Below are 25644 nucleotides of genomic sequence, written 5' to 3'. Positions count from 1 at the left end.
TACATCCCAAAATGGCAGATACCTTGTCCAGGAGATAGCAAGAACCCTCCCTCAACCTCTTCATTTCCAATTGCCATCACAACATTGATCGCCTCAATCTCTCCACCCCTCTCACTCACTCCCTCCCTCTCCCCCACAGAATGTGCAGCCCTCTGTTCCCTCCGCTCCAACCCTAACCTTGTCATCAAATCCGTGGATAAGGTGGGGGGGGGGGGGGGTGCACAGTAGTGGTATGGCACTCTGACCTCTACATTACTGAGGCCAGGCGCCAACTCTGACACTTCCTCCTACCGCCTCAATTATGACCTCATCCCTGACCACTAAAACATCATCTCTCAAACCATTCATAACCTCATCAACTCAGGTGACTTCCCTCCCACAGCCTCCAACTTCACTGTTCCCCAAACCCACATCGCCTGTTTCTATCTCCTTCCCAAAATCCATAAACCCGACTGCCCCAGCCGACCAATTGTCTCTGCCTGCTCCTGCCCCACTGAACTTTTCTCCGCTTACCTTGACTCTGTCTTTTCCCCCTTGGTGCAGGAACTCCCTACCTACATCCGGGACACCACCCACGCCTTCCATCTCCTCCAAGACTTCAATTTTCCTGGCCCCTCAACACCTCATCTTCACTATGGACATCCAATCCATGTACACTTTTATCCCCCACGTGGATGAACTAAAAGTCCTCTGCTTCTTCCTCTCCCTCAGGCCCAACCGGTCCCCCTCCCCTGACACCCTCATCCGCTTAACAGAACTTGTCCTTACCCTGAACAACTTCTCCTTTAACTCCTCCCACTTCCCACAAACGAAGGGGATGGCCATGGACATTCACATGAGTCCGAGCTATGTCTGCCCCTTCACAGGATATGTGGAACAGTCCCTTTTCCGCTGTTACATGGCACAATGCCCCACCTCTTCCTCTGCTACATTGATGACTGTATCGGTGTGGCCTTGTGCTCCCACGAGGAGCTTCTACAGTTCATCACCTTTATTAACACCTTTCATCCCAGCTTCAAATTCACCTGGGCCATCTCCGATACCTCCCTCCCCTTCCTGGACCTCTCCGTCTCTATATCTAGTAACCGCCTCAACACCGACATCTATTTCTACCCCAACGACTCCCACAGCTATCTGGACTACACCTCCTCTCACCCACCTTCCTGCAAGCCTGAGATCCCTTACTCGCAATTCCTCGACTTCCGCCGCATCTGCTCCCAAATTGGGGTGTGCCACTTTCGGCCATCCCAGATGTCCTCCTATTTCAAGGACCGCAACTTTCCCCCTCCGGTGATCCAAAAGGCCTCAACCGCATCTCTTGCTTTTCCCACACTTCTGCCCTCAAACCCCCTCCCCCCAACAAAAATAAAGACAGAATCCCCTTATCCTCACGTCCCCCCACCAACCTCCGCATCCAGCATATCATTCACCGCCACTTCCGCCACCTACAATCCAACTCCACAACCAAAGTTATATTTCCCTCCCCACCTCCATCTGCCTTTCGTAGGGACCGCTCACTCTGCGACTCCCTTGTCTGATCCACACTCTCCGCTAACCCCACCGCCCCCGGCACCTTTTCCTGCAACCGCAGGAAGTGCTACATCTGCCCCTACAGTCCTCCCGCACCTTCATTGGCACAAAACAAACCTTCCAAATTTGATAGAGGTCAACTTGATCTTCTACATCCCCTGCTCCCGACGTGGCCTCCCCTACATCATTAGACCAAGCGTAGACTCAGGGATCGTTTCGGAGAGCATCTGCACTCTGTATGCGACAAATGACAGCAACTTCCAGTCGCTGACCATTTTAACTCCCCCTCCCGCTCCCTGGGTGACATGTCCATCCTGGGCCTCCTCCAGTGTCACAATGACGCCACACATAAACCTCATATTCCGCCTTGGGAGCCTACAGCCCTAAACATAGAATTCACCAGTTTTAAAATCTCCCCACCCCCAGCCTCATCCCATGTCCAACCATCCCTCTCATCCCCGCCTCCTTGATCAAACACTACCTGTTCATCTTCTTCCCCACCTATCTGCCCTACACTTCCCACTGACCAATCCCCATTAACCCCTACATGCATCCTACCTATCAACACCCCACTTACCTTTCCCCAGCTTAACCCATCCTCCCTCCTGCCTCCTTGACCTGACACAACCTGTCCGTCTTCTCTCCCACCTATCCACCTGTCTCATCCCACTGACCAATCCTCACCACTGCCTATCTGTGCTCACCTATCACCCTCCCACCTACCTTCCCCAGCCCCACCCCTCCTCTCTCTATTTATTTCCCAGCTCCCTTCACCCACCCCATTTCTGAAGAAGGATCCCGACCTGAAACATCAACTTTCCTGCTCCTCTGATGCTGCCTGACCTGCCGTGTTCCTCCAGCTCCACACTATGTTGTCTCAGACACCTTGTCCAGCATCTCTAACAGTGCCATACTTCTTCAGCAATGCATCAAAGCACAATCCAAGTGCACGTTTGAACCTACAAAGATCAGTCAGTAGGAACTCTCTGAGGTATAGTGAACACCTTATGAAAATACTTATAACAAATGATGCATATGTTAATTAGTGCCCAGAAATAATTGAGGTTTACAGTAGGTTTTAGATGTTGTCTGTTGCTATGTAAGTACAATTTGTGTTACTGTCTGACTTGTTAATTTTCTGTTTTCAAGGCTGGCATTGCTTTATCACATCACAGAAGTTGAATTTTTATACATTAATGCAGACAATAAAAGATGTCATGCCTGAGATCTTAATTATGTTGCAATGTCAAAAATTGTCAGATGTGATAACATCAATTTTTTTGTGTTTTTTTAAAACAAACCACATTTTAGATCTAAAAGCATTGAATGTAATTTCAAAGGAGAGACATGACCTCTTTTGCCTGAACTATTCATCTTGAATCATACCGATTATAATTACAATTTTTCATTGTCCTTCTCGACACAGGCACATTTTCATCAAAAATAATATTGTTACATAACTGCAAAATTGGTTGTTTGATTATTTTTTGGTTGAAAGGCTTCAAAGCTGAACAGTTCTACTCTCAACCTTAAACTGCAGTAAATGTTCACCATGCTGGGTACATTTCAATCCTACTTTTAGAGGGGGAAAAACACATTAGCTTTGTTGGGCGGGGGGGGGATCAGTCTTCTGATTCAAAAAGCTTGCATTGTTCAGTTTAACTGCATTTAAGATTTTTATGTTAAAGGAAAATGTTGCTAAAGCGAAGGACTTGCACCATAAAATCCTCAAAAGGAAACTACAGAAAGTGCCTCTTCATGGAGACTTCAACCTGAATCATCTCCTTGGTTCACATTTGAGGGCTGGGATTAAATGCTCAGGGTTGGGATAATGTTGTTATCCACTTGTCCAGCTTGACCACTTTGTTTAATAACAACTGGATAAAGATAGGGTAGGAAAAGATCTGTTTGGAGAAATGCAATTATACGGAGAGAACTGACTAGCTTATTGTAGTCAAGCAAACTCTACCTCTGCTGCAGTGTTTTCAGTTTAGTATGTTGTAACCAGTAAAAAAAAGGACACTGTTTTGTGTGACACTGAGATTGAGTGAAGTTTCAGATTTGCACCAGAACCAGCCACTGTTCTGTTTCACAGTCGCTGCAGATGCCAGTAAAGACCTGCCATGAATATCTCAGCCTTTTTGAGATATCGATGTTCAGGCATGCTGACAGAAGTGATCCTCTACCTGTACATCCTTTGTTAGGGATCTCACCTCCTGCAAACTGGATCTATGTGACAACCCCCCTGTCCTGTAGGAGCAGCCTGCAATTAGAATTAGATATCATTGCCACATGTCCTCAAGTACAGAAGTACATGAGTACAGTGAAAAGTGCACAATGTCACCATTCCTGGCACCATCTTTTGTGCAAAGGTAGCTAGGTACAAAATCTTAGGTACAAAGCAGAAAAATAAAGAAACAAAGTTAAAAGTTAAACATTAGTCTATTTTAGTATAAACAAAGAAATAAAGTTTCAAAGTACAACAGTCTTTCTTAGCCATGCTGGGCTCTCAGTCCCTACATGGGCTCTATCTCCTCCACTTTGGCCCACTCTCCAGAAGACCTCAGGCTGCCTGCTCTTGAGGACAAAGTCAGAAGTCAGTTAACACCAGGTTATAATCCAACAGGTTTATTTGAAATCAAAAGCTTTCGGAGTGCTGCTCCTTCATCAAGTGATGAGGGAATAACGCTCCAAAAGCTTGTGATTTCAAATAAACCTGTTGGTCTACGAGCTGGTATTGTCTCACTTCTGGCTTTGCCCACCGCAGCTCCACATCAAGCTCTTGAAGAGACAGCTCTTGTTGGTGATATTGCTCCTCTTTCTTTTATAGAGTTGCAAGCAAGAACTGCATAATCTGCTACCCACAGAGAGCTGGAGCAGCAGGAAAGATCAGTGCAAGCATCAGATGGGCAAAATGCCATTCAAGATGTTGGCATTCAGCTGTCGAACAATGATTGCACTCCCTGTGAGAAGAGTTGCTGCAAGCAGCAGCCTCTCCACATTGCTGGAGCTCTTCAGTTTCACTTATCAAAGGCTGCTTTGTCAGTTTCGCCAAAGAAGCACTCCCCAGTGTGCACTCATCTGGTTCTATCGGCTGGCTGCTGACAGCGCAAGAAATAGGTTAAATGGCTGTCCGAGCCAGAATACAGACACTCTTTGCAAAATCTAATTACCTCTGCAACAGGATCAAAGAGGTTTCTCACTAGCTTTCAAATCCACACAGGAGAGACCAGGAATAGAGCCAATGACAAGGGGCTCTCAACCTAACCTTGCTTTCAGAGGTTTTATTTTGCTTCAAATCCACCTCCTATGAAAATTTCAGTCCACCGTCTCTCGTCTGTGAAAATTTACTCCAGTGAGAGATATATTTGAATCTTCCAGAGGGTCTAACACATGCAGAATTTCTAGGCCTTTGTGGATTGGAGAAATTGTGCACATTTAATTATTTTATTCTTTTATGGGACTTGACATCACTGGCAAGGCACATCACTCGTTGTCCATTCTAATTTCCTTGAGCTTGCTAGGCTATTGGTAAAGGCTGTAAAGAGTCAACTGCATTGCTATATGTCTGGAGTCACTTGTAGGCCAGACCATATAAGGAAATCAGATTTCCTTCCCCAAGGTGTGTTTAGTGACCCACATGGGTTTTTACCAATCATTGGTAGTCTCGTGTTCACCATCACTGAGACCATGTTTCCATTCCAGATTTATTCACTTAGTTTGAATTTCAACAGATGCCATTGAATTCATGCCCCCAAATGATTAGCCTGATGTTCTGAATTACTAGTAAAGTGACATTACTACTATTGTTGTAGGAAGGATATTATTAAACTGGAGAGGGTTCAGAAAAGATTTACCAGGATGTTGCTGGGAATGGACAGTTTGAGGTATAAAAATAAACTGGAAAGGCTGGGACTTTTTCCACTGGAGTGTGGGAGGTTGAGGGGTAACATTTTTGAGGTTTGTAAAATCATGAGGGGCAAAGATAAGGTGAACAACAACTGTCTTTTCCTTAGAGTGGGGGAGTTCAAAATGAGGGGGCATATTTTTAAGGTGAGAGGAGAAAGATTTAAAAAGGACATGAGGGGCAACGTTTTTACACAGTGGTTTGTGTGTGGAATAAACTGCCACAGGAAGTGGTGGATGCAGCTACAGTAACAACATTTAAAAGGCATTTGGATAAGTTCATGAATAGGAAAAGGTTTGGAGGGATATGCCAAGCGCAGACAGGTAGGACTACTTTAGTTTGGGATTATGATCAGATTGGACTGGTCGGACTGAAGGATCTATTGACATGCTGGATGACACTGTGCAAAACCATAAACATTTCCTAGGGAATGGAGAAAGTTGCAATAACAATAGCACTAACTTCAGGTCTCAATTTAATTTTCAAAGATTTGAGATGGAATTACTTCAAAAGTTTAGAAATTTAAATCATTAATCATAGACTATATCATTAGTTATGCAAACCAAAGACTCAACATGAATTCACCCCTCACTGGATCATGGTAGATGGGAAGCTAAATCATGTGACCAGCTTTACATTGAGAATGCCATTTTATGATATGTGTATTAAAAACTAATGGAGTGGAAGAGAGTTGCGGGGAGAAGGTCCTCAACTCAATACTTAATTTGCTAACCCTGTTACTACTGCAGCTGCACTAGGCTACCTTTATTTTAGCCTGCTTTGAATCAATACCAATATATTATCTTTGATACCTACTGATATTAGTTTGTTAAATTAATACTCGAGAGGAGAATTTATAATGTCAGTTTTGAAGGCATAATTACTCATAATAGAAACACAGAAATTACTGAACAGAGACAGGCCAAACAACTCAATACACTATGTCTGTACTCATGCTTCACATTAGCCTCCTCCTATCTCACCATAAGCTATCTCACCTAATCCCATCAGCATATCCTTGTGCTTCATTCTCCTTCACATATATTAAGGAACTTCTATACTGCATCTTGCTATTTATCTCCGTGTGGTAGAAAGGTAAAACCATAAGATTTGACCCATCAACTCTGCTCTGTCAATCAGTGTGATCTTGGCTGATCTGATAATTCTCAACTCCATTTTACTGCCTTTTCTTGATTCCTTTACTGATTACAGCTGTCCGTCTCAGCCTTTAAGTAACTTATGACCTGGTCTCAACAGTCATTTGTGGCAAAGAATTCAACAGGGTCACCATCCTCTGAGAGAAAAAAAATCCTCATCTCTGTTCCACATTCTAAACACGTTGCTGGTAAAGAAGATTTTCTCAAATTTCCAAATGTAATTAGTAGTATTATCTTGTCCTTATATGCTGTAATCTGGTGTCTCCTATAAGTAAGAATAAAGTATTATTATTGACCCTATCAAACATTTCTAGAATTTTAAATTAAGTTCTGTATTATACCTGCAAATCTCTTTTGCACCTTCAACAATGCTTCCATCCCATGTTTGCAACATAGGGAATCAAAATATGCTCACTACTGTGTGCAAAATATCTTCCAAACTCCCATTGCTTCAAAATGTCACCTTTTTTGATAAAATGTCTTAAATTGGTCAAGCAAGAACACCCCTTCCAAAGTCATGAAGACCATCAGTTATTGTTTCATGTTCAGTCAGTACAATGTTGCCTAGTTTTTGCATTTAGGGGCGATGGCCTAGTGGTATTATTGCTAAACTGTTAATCTAGAGACACTGAATGTTCTGGGGACTAAGGTTCAAATCCCATCATGGCAGATGGTGGAATTTGAATTCAATAGGAAAAAATCTGAAATGAAGAGTCTAAATGATGACCATGAATCCATTGTCAATTGTCGTAAAAAGCCATCTGGTTCACTAGTGTCCTTTAGGGAAGGAAACAATAATCCATATCTGATCTGGCCTACATGTGACTCCAGACACACAACGTGGTTGAATCTTAACTGCCCTCTGGGCAATTAGGGATGGGCAATAAATGCTAGACTAGCAGTGATGTCCATATCCCATGAATGAGCTAAAACAAAAACTGCTTCTAAGATGGCTGCCAGTAGCGAGTGCCTCATGTCTGCAGTCACCTGACTACAGCAAGCAAAACCAGGAAGCACTTTAGATGGAAACTGTACTAAGCATTTACTACTTTACAGATACTCTTCCATTATGTACTTAATTACAGCTCTTTGACTATTGAGACAAGACTAATGGCCTTTAGTTTGCCAGTAGCTCTGATGCTGTTCCTTAGTACAAGAATTGTTACTGGCTGGTTTCCATTTTGTTAATCAAAGGAAGAATGTTCAGAACCTGGAGGTGGGGACGCTATTCAATTAAACATAATGGTATTGTGCCAGAATCAGCACCTTCTAACCTCCACTGGAATAAGTCCTGGGTAGGAAGGACCAAGCCGGAGTTTTCAACCCTTCTACCAATTGTAGCCCTTAATGATCAACTGTGTGTCTCCTTTAGGGGTTTCACTTCTTCATAGTATCTATGTCAGTGAGCATTAAAAAAAAAACATCTTGAATACTGTTTTCATACAGAACAAAACAAAAGAATAACACATTACTTTCCCAGTGAGAAATTTTCAGAGACTAAGGGCTGGATCTTCCCATTCTGCATCAGGAGAGATGGGGAAAAGAAATGGTGCTGGTGACCTACATGTCAATTTTACACCTCCATTCCCAACTCTGAAGGTTTTCCAGATTTTGGGTGAGGAGTGGGGAGACAGTGGCGGCAAGTACCCAAGTTGCCCAAGTCTCCTAAGTAGACTGAAGTCATCAAACTACTCATCAAGATGTCATCTTCTGACCTAGGATTTCAAAGCTTACCAGCTTAAACGTTGTGTGATAGGGATGAAAGAACTGACATTATTTTCCTTTTTGCAAAACATGCATAAGTTTGGACAAAAATGTACCGAGCTGTATTAAAGTTTTAGTTAGCAGTGCTTCCCTAAACTAATCCAGGTCTTTATTTGTCTTTGCCATCTTGAAAATGAAAACGCTTTTTTTTAATGCAGGCAGTGGCCACACCAAGGTCTGTTAACTTTGGCCAGAATATGCCCATTTCCCTGTTAACTTGCCTTCTTTGCAGACATCCCTTCTCCTCAGCTTCCCAAACCACTCAGTGGGCAGTGAACCCCTCTCTAGTCTCACTAAAACACTTTGATAATGAAAGTCATGCTTCATGGCAGGCCAGTGACAGGCATTCAAACCAGACTCTCAACTACAACCTTGAAAGGAAAAATCCAGCCCACGAAGCCCACAGAACAGCTAGGGCAGGTTTTGAGAGTAGCTGGATGAGGGATTTCAGTTGGGTGGGTTTCCTACATGTTGTGCATTTTAATGAACCCTCCCACCAGCTTCCTGGAAGCCTGATTAAAATTAATGGAATGCTTTTTGGCAGCAAACGTTGCAATTGAGTTGGGTGCTCACTTCTCCGTTAATACTGGAAGTCAGTTGGCACTTTAAGGAAAAGAAATCACACCCAACTCCAACCTCTTTTTTGGGTCGTTGGAAAGTCCACCCCCACCTCCTCCCCTCCAACAAACATTTGTCAAAAAAGAAAATTAGCCTCAGAATAGAACAAAGCAAGTTTGATGTAAAGAAGAGAGAATTTCCATCTGGAACCAGAAGCTGAACAAACTGGAACATGGGGTATTGTTTGAAAGAAGCTTTGGTCCTTCAGTCTGAGCTACTGTTGCATATAGTCTGTCTGGTTAATAAACCTTCAAAATTTATCATTGATGTAGATCTTCGCAGCATGACCAACTGAACGTTACATTTAGAATTTGCTGAGATAAAAGTGTTGTACTTATTCACTGTAAGACAGGCAAACACGTCATTTGATCGTATTCTGAGAATGCAATTTTAAGACTCAACAATGCACTCCCAAATGACAGGTTACATTAGATGGTACAGATTAGACTTAAAGCTTCTATATCTCTTCTCATTGGTCAGCATACACTACAATAGTTTCTCATATCCTAGTTTCCATCAATAATGTTTTCACCTAGTTCATATTTACTGTTCTTTAACTCAATAACATAACTTAAGGTATCTTTAACATTAAATGTTGTGTGTACTTCAAAACAAACTAAAGATTCTTCAAAAAAATTGTCGGTATTTCATTTCTTACAAGGTTCTCCTTATTTCTAAACTGTTGGTCCCTATGAGGTTGTTGAGCTGGCTTGTTTTCGTTCAGGCATTTTGTCACCATGCTAGGTTGGTCCCTATGTTTGATTATTGTTTCCTTCAGATCAGCAAATGCCATTTTATTCAGACTTAAGGTAGGCAACTTCAATTTCCATACTTTTCTTATGGAATTGAATCACAAATTTGTCTTTGCTCAAGAATTTTAACAAGACAGTGTCCTTTCTTTTCCAAACTGCATTGTCCCACATCCTTAAATCATTGCCCAAACAACTTTCTGACCAGACTCCATTTGTTTTCTTCTCATCCAATTTCTACAGCTCCATAAAACTCTGACTCAGTCCAAACGAGGAAGACCCACCATCAGCTTCCAATGAGCTCTGGTATTATATATGTTTGACTCAGCAGTGATTCAATCCTGCAATAATTTTTCAAATCCACAACCTCCTCACATTCAGCATTAGCCCTTCTCTGACTATTGGGTTAAAAATTTACTTCTCATACACTGCCGATAGTTTTGACTGGGGGAGTTGGACAGTATGTTGACTGATCTTATATGAAGTGACAACAGGGTGGGGCTTAATAAGACACTTCCTGAGATTCATAATATATGATTCCTGTTGTAATATGAGGGTTTTAAGGATTGATGTCAAATGCTGTGTAAATAACACCTACCAGATTGGTGATATGAGATGACATGTAACTGAAAAACTTGGAAGGGAGAATGATAATGATTTCATCACTGTAGGATCCAATCATGCTGAACTGTATCAGAGATAGTAGGAACTACAGATGCTGGAAAATCTGAGATAACAAGATGTAGAGCTGGATGAACACAGCAGGCCAAGCAGCATCATAGGAGCAGGACTTCCTGCTTCTATTATGATCCTGCTTGGCCTGCTGTGTTCATCCAGCTCTACACCTTGTTATCTCTTATGCTGAACTGTATACAGCTCCTTAATATATAATAACCTAGGTATTGCTTGAACACACCATGACTCAATCTATTCGATGCTAAGATAAATAAGACAATAACATTTATCACTCTCATTATTTTAGAAGAAAACCTACAAAGAGCCTTTCAAAAACAAATATTTCCTTATTCTGATAATCACTGGACAGTCAAGTGAAAAGCTGACAGATGGGAATTCAGTTCAACTGAAAAGAATGAAGCTAGATTAAACTAGAATTCTAATTTAATAGAGAAATATACTTTTTTAAGTGTATTGTGTAAATTTGCTGGGTCGTTCTGAGCAGACTAATGTCTCTGTATATTTATACCTGATTACAGAATCTTACTGATCAGTGTTAGCCAACATTTACAGTAATTGCTTCAACTCTTCACCATCCATTTAAGATTAAATCCACATCTAATTGAAGAGTGCCAGTCGATTGAAAGACAATTGCAATAATTAGAAAGGATTTGAACACCAACTGGACCTATATATTTTGTGGCAACAAATACTACTTTTGTCAATCTGAATAAAGTGATTATAAAATGAACATTATGTTACACCGATACAAGAACACATAGCACATTTGTTTTTACATATATTTTGTTGTTACAATCACTCAGCACTTGGAAGAACTATTGCGTACATTGGAGAGTCATATAGATAAGGAACATCCTAGATTGAATTTCTCACGTTTACCGAGTTAACTGGACTCAGCTGGGCTTATCATAAAAGCTTCTATGTCCTTTGTCAAAGGCAATGAAAATTAGCCAGCTATCTAGTTCCAATTGTGATACTTGATACACAATACTTAGGATGTGGGGATAAGAACAGATAAGGACAACATTGGGCTTAGCTGTAATAATTCCCAGAATTGAATTAGCCCATAACAATTATATCAATTGAATCCCTTACGTAAGGCACCATAAGGCTTCTGTATTTTTATAACTGACTATCTTTGTTGGTGAATATATTCAGGAGAGAGGAGGAAAAGAAGGAACAGATTTGCGTTCATGTAGTGCCATTTCATAACCTCTTAATGTCCCAAAACACTTCAATCCAATGAAGCAATTTTAAAGTCTAATCTCTGTTGAATTGCAGAGAAACAGTAGATTTGAGAAAATCATGACAGTGCTGGAGGATGGAATGATAAGCTCATGGTGTGGGTGAGGGTGGCTTTTAGAAGGTTAGAAACAGAACATCAATAAAGTAAAAAACATAGAGCCATTAAACTTCCTGTAATGCACTATTCAGTTTCTTTATAAAGCTAGGGAATAGCAAACAGCTCTGTACATTTTTGAATGAAAAGACTACTGCTGTCTTTATTTCGTACTACTTGAAGGAAATCTTTGTCACAAGAAATCTGTGTCACAAAGCAAACACTTATCAAAGTAACATTGCAGACTTAATTTGACTGCAATCTTTTATGAAACACCCTACTTGTAGATTTTTTGACCTGCTAATCTTAAGAGGATAAACTGATTTACTCAAAAAACTGTGTTTTTGTACAGCTTTAACAAGGGTACAGAATTGAAATGGTTGCAGAAAAATTAAAGTGCTTATAGAAAACAATGACAGATTTGACAAATTGAGACAAGAGGAAAAAAATAATTTAAAAAAGGAAGTGGGTTTATTACCCCACTAATTTAAAAAGTTGACAGTCATGGAGAGAGAAAGAAAGAACTGCAACCAATTAGTCGAACATCAGTATTGGGGGAAATGGTGTAGCCTATTGCAAAAGGTGCTACAACAGAACATTTGAAAAGCATGAACAGAATTAGACAAAACCAGGATTTATGAAAGATAAATCATGCTTAACAAATCCAGTGGAGTCTTTTGAGAATGTAACTATAGAGTAGATAAGGGAGAACTGGTGGATGTGGTGTGTTTTGATTCACTAATGCATTTGATAAAATCCCTCAAGTGGGTAGTAAGCAAAGTTAAGGTATAGAAAAAGTTTACCAGGATGTTGCCTGGGTATGGGGGATTTTAGCTATGAAGAAAGGTTGGATATATTTGGTTTTTCTCTGGAATGCAGAAGGTTGAGGGGCAACCTGATAGAAGTTTATAAGATGGAGAATGGCATGGATAGAGTGCAATGTATGAGGCTTCCTCCAGGGTATAGAGGTCAATTACTGGGGGACACAGGTTCAAGGACCGGGGGTGGGGATGGGTGGTAGTTTTAAACAGATGTGCAAGGTAAGTTTTTCATACAAAGGGTGGTGAGTGCCTGCAACGTGCTGTCAGAGGAGGTGATGGAAGCAGACACAATAGCAGCGTTCAAGAAGCACTTGGACAAATACATGAATAGGAAGGGAATAGAGGGATACGGATCCTGTAAGTGAAGACAGTTCTAGTACGGAAGGGCAAAATGTGTCAACTCAGGCTTGGAGAGCTGAGGGGCCTCTTCTTGTTCTGTATTGTTCTTTGTTCACATGATAGGGTTAATATATTTGGCATGGATCAAGAATTGGCTGGCAGACAGGAAATAGAGTGGGAACAAATGGGTCTCTTTCTAAGTGGCAAGCAGTGACCAGTGGAGTATCACAAGGATCAGTGTTTGTATCACAACTATTCACAGTATATATAAATGTCTGGGATGAGGGAACCAAATACAACATTTCCAGTTCTGCTGATAACACAAAACTGTGTGGGATGATGACTTGTTAGGACAACACAAGGAGGCTTCAAACTGATTTGGACAAGTTGAGGAGTGTGCATACACATGGCAGAGACAGTACTGTTTGGTTAAAACAAAGTTATATAGTCTGATATGAGCAAAAGAAAATATTATTTAAATGGTGATATATTTGGAAGTGTGTATGCACAAAGGGGTCTGGGAATCCTTTGTCTACCAGTCAATGAAAGTTGTCAAGTAGAATAGGTACAGCAAGCAATTAGGAAAGCAAAAGGGACATTGGCCTTCACTGCAAGTGGATTTGACTTCATTTATATGACTTACACAGGGCCTTGGTGAGACCACATCTGGAGTATTGCATGCAATTTTGGTTTCCCTACCCAAGAATATATTTGATATAGAGGGAGCGCATCGGAGGTTCTCTCTGCTGATACCAGGGATGGCAAGATTGTCCAATGAGGACAGATTGGTTCAACTGGGCCTGCACTGTTTGGACTTTAGAAAGATGAGAAGGGATCTGATTGAAACATATAAAATCTAACAGGGCTGGACAGACTTGACGCAAGGAGGGTACTTTTCCTGGTTGGAGGGTCTAGAGTCACAGGACATAGTCTCAGGGCACAAGTAGGTTACTTAGGACTAAGATGTAAAAGTGCACCTGGTTATAGTCCAAGAGGTTTATTTGAAATCATGAGCGTTCAGAGCTCAGTTCCTTCATCACATCACCTGACGAAGGTGCAGTGCTTCAAAAGCTCGTGATTTCAAATAAACCTGTTGGACTATAACCAGATGTCATGTGACTTCTGCCTTAGAACTAAGATGAGGAAAGATTTCTTCACTTAAAGGGTGTTAAACCTGTGAAATTCTGTGATAGAAAGCTGTGGAGGCCATGTCACTGAATATATTCAAGATAGAAGATAACTTTTTTCTATATTTTAAAGGCATCATGTGGTATGGGAACAAAGCAGAATTTCAGCACTGAGATAGAGATTGCACCCCTCCAGAAAGTTGTCTATCTTTTGCTTTTTCCTGTAATTTCCCATTTTCTGAAGCCCCTAGTTGTCAATTTTCCATGGAAAGGTATTTATACTTTGCTGGCACACCTTATCCCATTTCAATACCTAGCTTTTTGTAACTATAACATAAATGCTTCTAGCTGACTTACAATTTCCGCTGTTTTCCAGGATGACATTTATTTTGTTTTCCCAGCATGGTGAAGTTTTCTTTAGAAATACAACAGCTCAAACCTTTTCCTCAGTCCAGGTCACTTTTTCCAGTTGTTTCTTTTCAACCTTTCCATCACTGTAGTTCTCAATTTGTTATAGTCTTGGCTGTAGTGATGCTTGTTCCAAGCAGGGGTAAAATGTGATGACCAGACACAATAGCACGTTTTAGCAAGTTTGATCAAAGTTCATTACTTGAAAGCAAAATGTACGGACATTAAATCAAAAGGATATAAGGCAAATCCATCCTTGATCTGGGTAGAAAAATAACATTTGTGATAAGATCTGATAATTGTCTACGTGAGGATGTGTCCTTATCTAAGAAAGGAAATTTTCTTCAGAGCAACCACAATCTGAAGTGTCAGGCTGTCAAAATGCTACTTTTTAGAATTAGAATTCGAACTAGAATTAGCTTTATTCTCACTAGTACTCAAATGAAAAGTCTACAAGTCGCTATGTATGGCGCCATCTTAGGTACAAAAGTACCGAGGTGCAGATTCTTAAGTACAAAGTCTTAGGGGAAAAAAATTAGAAAAATAAACAAATGAAATGAATAAACTAGCAATACAGATCATAAGAATTAAATCAAAAATTTTTGTTTGGAAAAATGTCTCCAATGTTTTTCTCTGTTGAGGTGTTTAGTAAATTCTTGTTCATGGCTGGGTTTGGAATCTGGAATTTCATATTTCTCCTGTTCAACCTGGTCCGACATTTTTCCAATCACTCAAGGGAGCTACATTAGCTTTAGTGACATTAAAAGTATTTTTGCAGAACTGCCAGGCAACAAACAAACAAGAGAAACCATGCTAGATAACTTCCATTTTGTGATATTACCACATCTCTTACGCCTGCTAAGCTACATGCAACTGTGCCCTTCAGGAACTGAATCACAGAAGTTAATTACTTTGGGCACGCTCCGAAACATCAATGCAAGTTCAATAGAAACCCATTTATGTTGATAGATAAGGTACTTACTGAAGCTGCAGCAATCAATCAGAAGAACCACAGAGCAAATTCCAACAACTCTTTTTAAATATATATATCATTGAAGGAATGTGTGCATCCCTGGTACAGTGTTTATTATCAATATCCAATTTCCATTCAAAATGTGGTGATGGTAAGCCACTTTCTTGAATACATTTGAAGGCATGTTAGATCAGAGGGTAGTTAATAGTCAACCACTTTACAATGGGTCTGGTGTTACGTGTAGACCAAACCAAGTAGGAATGGCACAACTCCTTCCCTAAAGGAGACGGTAAACCAGTTGGGTTTTTACAACAATAGGATAGTTTCCAGATGATCATTATTGATATTACCTTTATCTTTCAGATCTTATTTAGTTAAGTTTAAATTCCTCAGCTACCATGACGGAATTTGAACTGATATCACTGGATCATTAGTCTAAGTGTCTAACCACTAACATAACCTTGCATCATCAAATTGAATGGCGAAGCAGGTTTGAAGGGCTAACTGACCTACTCTTGCTCCTATATTCCGTTTTCTTTATGTTCACTCTGCAATCTATTGTTTGCATGTTGAATCTCAAATCACTCACCTTTGGGTCCACAGAATGGATCACTGATAATCTGACCCCATTTATTTTCCACTAGATTTACTGTCATAATGAAACGGGGCCATTTAACAATTGTGTGTTAAGTAAAACAGGACAGACACAGACCAGGAGCATGTCTCAATTCAGGAGCAAATGGTAACTTAAAGAACTTGAATGCTTCATGATTTGTTTCCAAAGTAACTTCAGTAATTCATCAATTGTTCACACTTTCTGCCATATCAGTGCTTTATGTCACAGCTTGTTTAAAGGTCTCAAATAACATATTACGACACAGCTGAAGCATTTTCAATAATCTTCAAGGACTGAGTTCATTTATTTCCAATCATACATATATTTATTCATGACTTATTTCAGTGGGAAGAATTAATTGGTCTTGTAGTTATGCTTTTTTAAATGGAATAATAAACAGCTTGTTCTAGTTTGCACCACAAATACATCTAAACATTCAGAATGACATTCATACCAACTCCTACAAATATTAACTTCATGGATATTTAAACTAACTTCAAGGACATAATGTTTCAAAGCTGCATGCTAGTTATCGATTATCTTCATTGGCACACCAACCTCATTGATTTCCACATGGTATCGTGACTGTTGAAAAGATGGAGAGTTGTCATTCCGATCCCTTACTATAATTCGCACTTCATGCTTGATGACACTTCCGACTCGCAAGTTTAGGCAATCGAGCACAACAACAATGGACTGGATATTTGATGGAGGCTATTAATGATAAAATAAAAAGAAAATTTCAGAATCAAGGCTATTTAAGAAATATTCCACTGGCACAAATCTCATTGAAAAATTCTGATTTGCCATGTAAAATTGTCATGCCCATCACTGGAATGTTACACTACGAACTTTGTCAATGCTTTTTCAAAAAAATATATAAACAAACTGCTAAGGTGGCTATCACATATCACGTGACATTTATTAGTCAGTGCATTCAGTACAGGAGTTGGGACGTCATGTTGCAGCTGTACAGGACAGTGGTTCGGCCATTTTTGGAAGACTGTGTTCAATTCGGGTCTCCCTGCTGTCGGTAAGGTGTTGTTAAACTTAAAAGGGTGCAGAGAAGATTTGCAGGGATGTTTCTCGGATCGGACGGTTTGAGTTACAGGAGAGGCTGAATAGACTTGGGGCTATTTTCCTTGGGGGTTGAGGGGTGACCTTATCTAGGTTTATAAAATCATGAGGGGCATGGATATGGTCCCTGCCCTATCCCTGTAACCCTGGATTTCCCATGAATAATCCATCTAGCCTGCACAACCTTGGACACTATGGGCAATTTAGCAAGACCAATCCACCTAACCTGCACATCTTTGCATGCAATGGGTTCGGTATATATGACAGTGTCCAGTATGACAGTATTATTTTTGCAGTAACATTCTGGAAAACTAATTCAGAAGCATGTGGAAGACACATTATGGCATCATGTTGCTGGAGAACTGTTAAAAAAGAATTGAAAATGCCAGAGAAACTCCATCACTCCTGTCAGGATTCGTGGTGAGAGCAACAGAATTTGCATTTCAAGTCCAAAACGTTCTTATTGAGAACTGAACGAGTTGGAAAATGATTGCTTCTATGCTGTTGGCAAACAGGAAGGAGTTGTGAGTAGAACAGATAGTGAGGGTGCCCAGAGAAAAAGACAAGGAGAGAACCAACTGTTGTAGAGTAGTGACCTATATTTAAAAAAAAGGTTTTAATAGTAGACGTGAATAGCAGAAAACAGATCTGCTTTACTCAGAAAACTTGTGTAAACAAGACATGGGGAAGGGGCACCTAATTAAAATGGAGGACAGTGTTCATGCTCTGACGTTGTTGAACTCAATATTGAGTCCTGAAGGCTGTAAAGTGTCAAAAATGGAAAATGAGGTGCTGTGTTGGAGTTTGCTGGAACATTGCAGCAGACCTAGGACAGAAATATCAGCATGAGAGCAAGATGGTGTATTGAAATAACAAGCTAGTGACAGGAAGATAAGTCATGATGGTGTATTGAAATGACAAGCTGTTGACAGGAAGATAAGTAAAGCTGATAGTAGCAAGATTCAACTAACCTGAAATCTGAGTTCTAAGTATAGCTTAAACCATCAGAATTATGATCAAAAATGTACAGGTAGTAATAATTTACTGGCATCCGATCTAAACTAGTTAAGAGACTGAAGTGACAAACAAATACACAGTAATGAACTTCACATACATTTATAATTTAGCCTGCATCAGATACATGATAAATTCTTCTACGCTTTCCCCTCATGATCTTTGTTCATCCTTGAACTAATTGATTAGGCTGTCGATAATAACGGACAAAGTGGAATTGTTGTATGATGCATATTATGCATCAAATAAGCAATAAAAACTTTAAAAAATCTTGTGGTTCGAATAATGCCAGCAAGGTCAAATTCCTTGCTCCTCTTTAGCTTTCCTGAAAGGTGATGTTGGATCCCCAATATCATTAATTACTCAATTCCAAGAAGTACGCAAGAAGAAAAAATATTACATGCCTACGAATACCATTGCATTCTTTCCTTTTCATTGCATTTCACACTTAAAACAGAGCCAGAATTGAGGATTAATGTTTCACCTCATTAAGTGCTTCATATTTAGTGCTGCATTAATTATTCTCAAAGCTGATTAGGTTAATTAAGTTTTTGTTTCTTTTGCTGCACTTTTTAATACACGTAGTGATTTTTTAATGTTTGAATTCAGTATGTTTTATCTTTCCTAAAACATTTGATAGATATCTTAATGTTGAAGCTATTAAAGAAGCAAAAAAAAGGACATCTGCTAGAATATAGTTGCCTGACGTCCCCAGTTAACTGATTTTATCCTTGCCTGCCTGTGTCCGACCACTACCTATGACAAATAGGTACAAAAACAGGAATTGCTGGGGAAATCTTTGCAGGGTCTGGCGGTATCTGTGGAGAGAAAATAGAAGGATGGTCACTGGACTAGGAACGTTAATTCTGTGTCTCTTTCCAGGGACCCGATTGCAGCCTTGGGTGACTATCTGTGTGAAGTTTGCATATTCTCCCTGTGTCTGCGTGAATTTTCACCGAGTGCTCCGGTTTCCTCACACAGTCCGAAGATGTGTAGATCAAGTGGATTGGCCATGCTATATTGCCCATATTGTCCAGGGTTATGTAACGTAGATGGGTTAGCCATGGGAAATGCAGGGTTACAGAGACAGGGTAGGGGGTGGGTCTGGGTGGGATGCTCACCAGACGGTTGATCTGGACCTGATGGGCCGAATAGCCTGCTTATACACTGCAGGGATTCTACAATCCAGCACTTTCTAGTTTCGTTTCAAATCTTCAGCATCTGCAGTTCTTTGTTTTATTTTAGATACTCATGTCTGTTCTGTTAAATGGGTCAGTTGTTCCACACATCCTGAAGCATAGGCCAAGGTTTTCCCATTTCTTTCTAAGTGTGGGCCGAGGATGTTAGGTGGAGAGTCACTGCTCCCACTGGTGAGGCAGCACACCAGACCAGCCTCTCAACGACAGGTGACAGGCAGCATATGGGTTAGCATCTTGCTTGTCAGGCACCTCGACATCGGTGAGCCAAAAACTGTTGGCCTCTCAGAAGCTGGCAGCTTCAGGATCCAAAGGACTGTCGGTTCAGGCCTGATCTGGAGGGCATCTAGTGGCAAGAGGCAAGTTTCTTTTAATCTTCCTCATGTGGCGCGGGAGTCGTGGGGAGATAGATGAAAGAATCTTTACCCAACTGTCTAAAACTATGATTACCCCAGATTGGACAAACAGCTTGTTGTGGTTTCTAGTCTTTCTTGCTGAACAAGGAGGAAGGTGATCTGGGGAGGTGGCAGGTTGAGGCTCTTAAGTGGCCATCACGCATTAGTACCTGGTGCATGATAAAACTTACCCATGGACATTCTCACCCAGTTTAATTGCAAAGATGGCAAGAAGGAGAAGAGTATCTCCAGAGCAAACTCTAAGTTATTCCTCCTTCTTGCCATCTCCATGGAAGTGAAAATTCCACCTTCCCTCAAAACCCAGTCTGGTGGAGTGTCAACAACCAAATCCTTCCCTGCTGAAGTAATACCAACAAATTCAAGCTGTTTCCCACTGCTACAAAGGGATCGCCATTGTTAATCCCTTCTCTGTTGTCATCTCCAATCAGACAATACTCCTAATAATAAGATAATTCCAAAACAAAGGCAACACAACTCTTCCAATGGTTAGGGAATGAAACTGTCGCTTGAATTTGCATATTTCATCAATTCCAGATGAGTGATTGAATTTCACAAATACAAAGGAACTTCAATTATCCACCATAATGAAAGGGGGCACTCATGCAGATAATTGAAATTGACACAGTTACGACTTCCCAAATTTTGGACTTGCTCCTAGGATATAGAAATGTGCTAGGTACCGCAATGACAAGTAGTATGCAAACAAAAACAGGTTTTAATCTTTTTAAAACAGAGTTATGTTGGACAGAAGTTTGGTGTCAGTAAGTCATATAATAACTCAATTCTTTGTACAAGGTGTAAATGTCATGGATGCCACAGAAACTAATTCCACTGCTTTTCTTTACATAACTATGTACCATTGTAACTCATCCTGGCAAATATCATAAAAACCAACATCTTCTTGCTTGAACCTCTATCTCTACCCACCATCAGCCACTTCCCGCATTCAACCTCCTCTACCCACCTAACAAGAAGTAAATTCGGCACAACAGACAAATCAGATTGGGCAAAAGGGGTAGCAGGTGGCACAGTGGTTAGCACTGCTGCCTCACAGCGCCAGGGACCTGGGTTTGATTCCATCCTGGGGCGACTATCTGTGTGGAGTTTGCTCATTCTCCCCGTGTCTGCGTGGGTTTCCTCCGGGTGCTCCGGTTTCCTCGCACATTCGAAAGAGGTGGCTTGAGCATGCTAAATGCCCTGTAGTGACTTGGGATGTGCAGGTTAGCCATGGGAAATGCAGTGTTACGGGGATACGATAGGAGGCTGGGTCTGGTGGGATACCCTTCAGAGTGTTGGTGTGGACCCAATAGGTTGAATGGTCTCTTCATACACTGTAGGGATTCTGTGAAGAAGGGTAGTTTAAAACAGCAACTTTTAAAAAGAAAGTCATTCTTGTCATTTTTCATGACACTAAGACAGTTTGTATTCAAAATATAACTTGCATTTATATAGCATTTTATCAGACCCTCAGGACATTCTGAAGTACTTTACAATCCTTGCATTACTTTTGAAATAGACAGTTATGTAGACAAAAGTCACCGACAATTTCCATTCAGCCAGGTCCCATAAATAGCAAATTAATGGTGACCAGTCAATCTGTTTTGATTTATTTGGTTATGGGAAGTGTGTTATCCAGAAAATCAGGAGAATTGACAACTTTTTTTCAGAGTGCCTTGGGATCTTTCACATCCAATAACTCATCTGAAAGTAGGTATTTCAGACAGTCCCTCAGTACTTCACTGAAGTGTCAGCCGAGATTAAGTGTTCAAATCCGTAATGGGACTTGAATTCACAATTTTCTAACCTAGAGGTGAGAATGCTGACACTTTCATCTGCAGAATTCGTTAGCTGAACCAAAGACATAATGCAGAATGCAGGCACGCCAAATTGTCCGTAGAGGTGAAATTTACATTTATATGTAACGTCTTTCATGCCAAATATGTTGTATCAAATGTGTGCATTTGAAAAGAACATTTCCAAATCATATCATTTGTGAGAGAATCATAATAGTGTCCATTGAAAAACAAATACAAATATTCTGGTACAATTTAATTCTGCTTCATAGTGTTTAATGACCATTAAGAGAGGACATAGGTTTAAGATGAGAGGGGAAAGATCTAAAAAGTACCAGAGGGGTAATGTTTTCTTGCAGAAGGTGGGGCGTGTATGGAACAAGCTGCCAGAAGTAGTGGTAAAGGCTGGTGCAATTACAACATTTAATAGGCATCTAGATGGGTATATGAATAGGGAGGGCTTCGAGGGATATGGGTCAAATGCTGGCAAATGGGGCTGGGTGATATTGGGATGACTGGTTGGCATGGATGAGTTGGATCAAAAGGTCTGTTCCTGTGCTGTATGGCTCTATGACTGTAATGCAATATGTTTAATTTGAAGGGTTTGGAGACATTTAAGTAAACAAACTAGGCCACCCGGAAAAGATTTGAGTTTAGGAAAGGAATTTCAGAACAAGAGACGTAGACACTTGCTGTCACTAACGGCTGTATGGAGGAAAGATGGGATGCACAAAAGTGAAAGCATTTTGAAGCTGACAAAACCACTTCCTTCCACATTTTGGATATTAAGGTATTTCCTTAATTGCTTTTGGCATTGCTAACAATGGGATGGTCACCTTCTCATTCACTCCTGCTCCATTTGTCCCTCAGGACATCAAGTCATTAGTGTTGAATAAATATTCTGAGAAATCACTGCGACAGTAAAGCTCTGTATAAGTTAATCCTTTACCTTAGTTGTAAAATTCATTTAAATATATATATATTTCTTGGGATGTGGATGCTGCTGATCAAGTCAACACTTGTTGCTTATTCAGACATACCCTTGAGAAAGGACTTATGGACCTTTGTAAGTGTACTCTAACAATGTTGTTAAGTTGCAAGTTCCAGAAATGTTCTCCAACAGCAATGAAGAAAAGACGATTAAGTACATTTGTAAGTAAACTGTCCCAATGGTTGTGACAATAGTGTATTTTGCAGCTGCTTAACTCATCCATAACTTTAGAATCCCATTCAGAGATAAGACCATAAGATGTAGGAGCAGATTATTTATTTTCTTTCTTTTCTACTTAAAACTAAGAAGGTCTGCAATGTGTAACTTTTAACCTTATTTCATTTGGTTTATGCTATACAGTCGGTTCTGATATGACATGTGTTTCTTCAATGCAAATTGGTTTTAATGCGATTGAAGAATTATAGAACGCAAACTTTCCCTATCTGTTTTGGCTATAGCATGATTCCATCTCCATCACTTTAAATATAGCAGTTATTGTGGGATTTTCTTATAACGCAAGATCACACAAGAATGGAACTATCGCATTATATCAGAACTGACTGTACTATAACTACTGCTTTTAACTTTGTTCTTTCTTTCTAGTCTCTTCTTAAGATTCTGTACCTACATACTTGTACCTAAGATGGTGCCTTCTGTGGCAACATTATCCACTTTTCACTGTACTCCAGTACTTTTATACTTGATAATGTGTGGCAACAAAATCAAAATCAAATTAGAAAAAATCAGAAGTAAGCCATTAGTTCATCCAGTCTCTTCCAACATTCAATTAGATCAGGGCTGAGCTGCTAATCCTCAACTTTACTTTTCTTTTTCCCTGTAACCCTTGATTCTCTGATTAAAAATGCCCATTTCAACCTCTAATGTAACTTAATCACCCAGCCTCAACAACCCTCTGTTGTAAAGTATTCCACAGATTCACAACCCTTTGAGAGAAGAAATTCCTCCTCATCTCGCTCTCAAATGTGTGATAGAACGCAAGCGAACATTGTGCCTGAACTATCAGCCAAGCTTCTCTTTTTAAAGGGACCCCAGCAAATGTCACAGTGACTGTAAAGAAAGCTGCTTCCTGGAAGATAATGAAGGCAGGAACACAGAAGTGAGATGCAGGAAGATTACCATTCTAGATTTCTGACTCTGCCTGGGAGTTATACCAGAGGTGGTAAGGGTCACAAAGATGGTGTTCTTTCCTGTCAACAGGAGGAAGAGCCTAGCCATCCAAATAGAAGATGTGGCTGAACACAGGATGGATGTGGTGCAGAGGATCTGAATTCAGCATTACAAAGCTTTAGTGACCACATCAGGTAATAAGATAAGCATCATACTACTCTCAGATGACTTCCACCACTACCTGATGTTGTGTTCTCTTGATGTCACAACTTACTGAAATGTAATGATACGTCCCATGTTGAGTTTGCACCTTTTCCTTTGTCACTAATTCATGTAACTTGACCTCTCAGAGGCCTTTCAAAGGTGTATGAAGATACAAAATAGGAGAAATAGACCATTCAGTCCATGATCTATTTGTGTTTCAAATTCCACATTTCTCACCTATCTACCAGTAATCCATGATTCTCCTCCGTAATAGGATTCTGTCTTAAAAATATTTAATAATCTTGCTGATGCTGCCTTCTAAGGTGGAGAGTTCAAAAGTCACACAACCCACTGAGACAGAGAAAAAAAATTCTCATCTCTTTTTTTAAAAGGGTAATCCCAAAATGATCTAAAAGGGAGTAAATTGAGGAGCCCAGAGTAGGTGGGTACTCTGAGGATGCATTCTCACATTGCCCATAATCTGATTCTACACCAGTGCATATGCCTCAGTTGCTCCTACATTAGAGATAGTTAGGTTATCACATGAGCGGAAGTAAGCATTGGAAAGAGGGACAGCAGCAAAATGTCCACATCACAGGACATAGGCTCCACACACACAATATGATGGGAGAATGACTTTGTTGTGAAGATGTGACTCAGTCTCCACAAGGTCTGTGCAAGGTCACTCTTACCAGTACTGTAATGGATAAATGTACTGCTGGTTGGCTGATAGGCAGATTGATGAAGACACGGTCAAGCAGGTTTGTCCCTCTCGCTGGATCTCTACTACCTGACTACCACAGACTCAGCTGGCAACTGAATCAATATCATGCATGTTGGTGCTGCCAAACCACTGGTGGACATTAAAGACTCCCAACTCAAATATATTATGCACCTTTTATTATCATCTCCAGTGTCTTGCACTGTCATACCTCTTTGTTTAATCTCCTGCCTTTTATCCTGTCATAGACCTTCACTTTTGTTCCACCCCTTGCCTCCTTTCCTGGGTTGTGTAAAACTCACTGCATCTCAAACTTTTGAGTTCCAATGAAAGGTCAACTACCTTAATAGTTGACTCTCTGTAAATTACCCGATTGCCTGACCTACTCAGCATTTCCTGCAATTACTGCTTCTATTGTGATACAAATTAATTTAGGAGTTCTATACTGTCTGAAAGTTACATTTGAAGTGTTATAGCCAACAATTGCACTTTTTTGCAAATGTATTTTCTTTGAATCAAAGTACATTAGGTATGCAGCTTCATTTTCTGATTCCTTGCGGATCACTCAAATTGTGAAGTGCATTGTCATTGCAGCATATCTTGTAAAGTCAGAAACAGTGGCAAAAACATTTTTTCTATTGATGAGAGAAAGGGAATTGAAGATTTGATAGCTGAACAGAAAAAGCACATAATCCCCGATCCTCAAAAGGGCAATATCCCAGAGTTACAATTCCTCCATGAAAATAAAAAATTATCATATTCATCTGACAGGAATGAAGATTAAAAGGCAAAGAAAGAATACTTAATTAGCTCCGGAGATTTAAGCCCTTAACTTTTCACACAAAAAAGAGTCAACATCAATACGAGACAAATGGTAATAAACTAGAAAATAAAGCAATTGGTAAAAGCAAACAAAAGAAGCCAATAGAGATAACAAGGTGTAGAGCTGGATGAACACAGCAGGCCAAGCAGCATCATAGGAGCAGGAAGGCTGACGTTTCGGGCCTGGACCTTTTTCTGATGAAGGATCTAGGCCCAAAACGTCAGCCTTCCTGCTCCT

At 40.3% G+C, this 25644-nt stretch overlaps 1 protein-coding gene across 1 annotated transcript in view; it reads right to left on the bottom strand.

Moving 5' to 3' along the window:
* The window catches only part of pcdh15b (protocadherin-related 15b), a 606743-nt gene that overhangs the window by 499975 nt on the left and 81124 nt on the right, over nucleotides 1–25644 (bottom strand). Inside the window, exon 5 of the mRNA XM_048609162.1 lies at nucleotides 16603–16758. Within this exon, the coding sequence (XP_048465119.1) occupies nucleotides 16603–16758 (156 nt within the window). The remainder of the gene's footprint in view (nucleotides 1–16602; nucleotides 16759–25644) is intronic.

The sequence above is a fragment of the Rhincodon typus genome, chromosome 20 (assembly GCF_021869965.1).
Source record: "Rhincodon typus isolate 14 chromosome 20, sRhiTyp1.1, whole genome shotgun sequence".
NCBI lineage: Eukaryota > Metazoa > Chordata > Chondrichthyes > Orectolobiformes > Rhincodontidae > Rhincodon > Rhincodon typus.
Note: the sequence above shows the minus strand (reverse complement) of the source record. Positions and strands in the feature narration are given on the sequence as shown.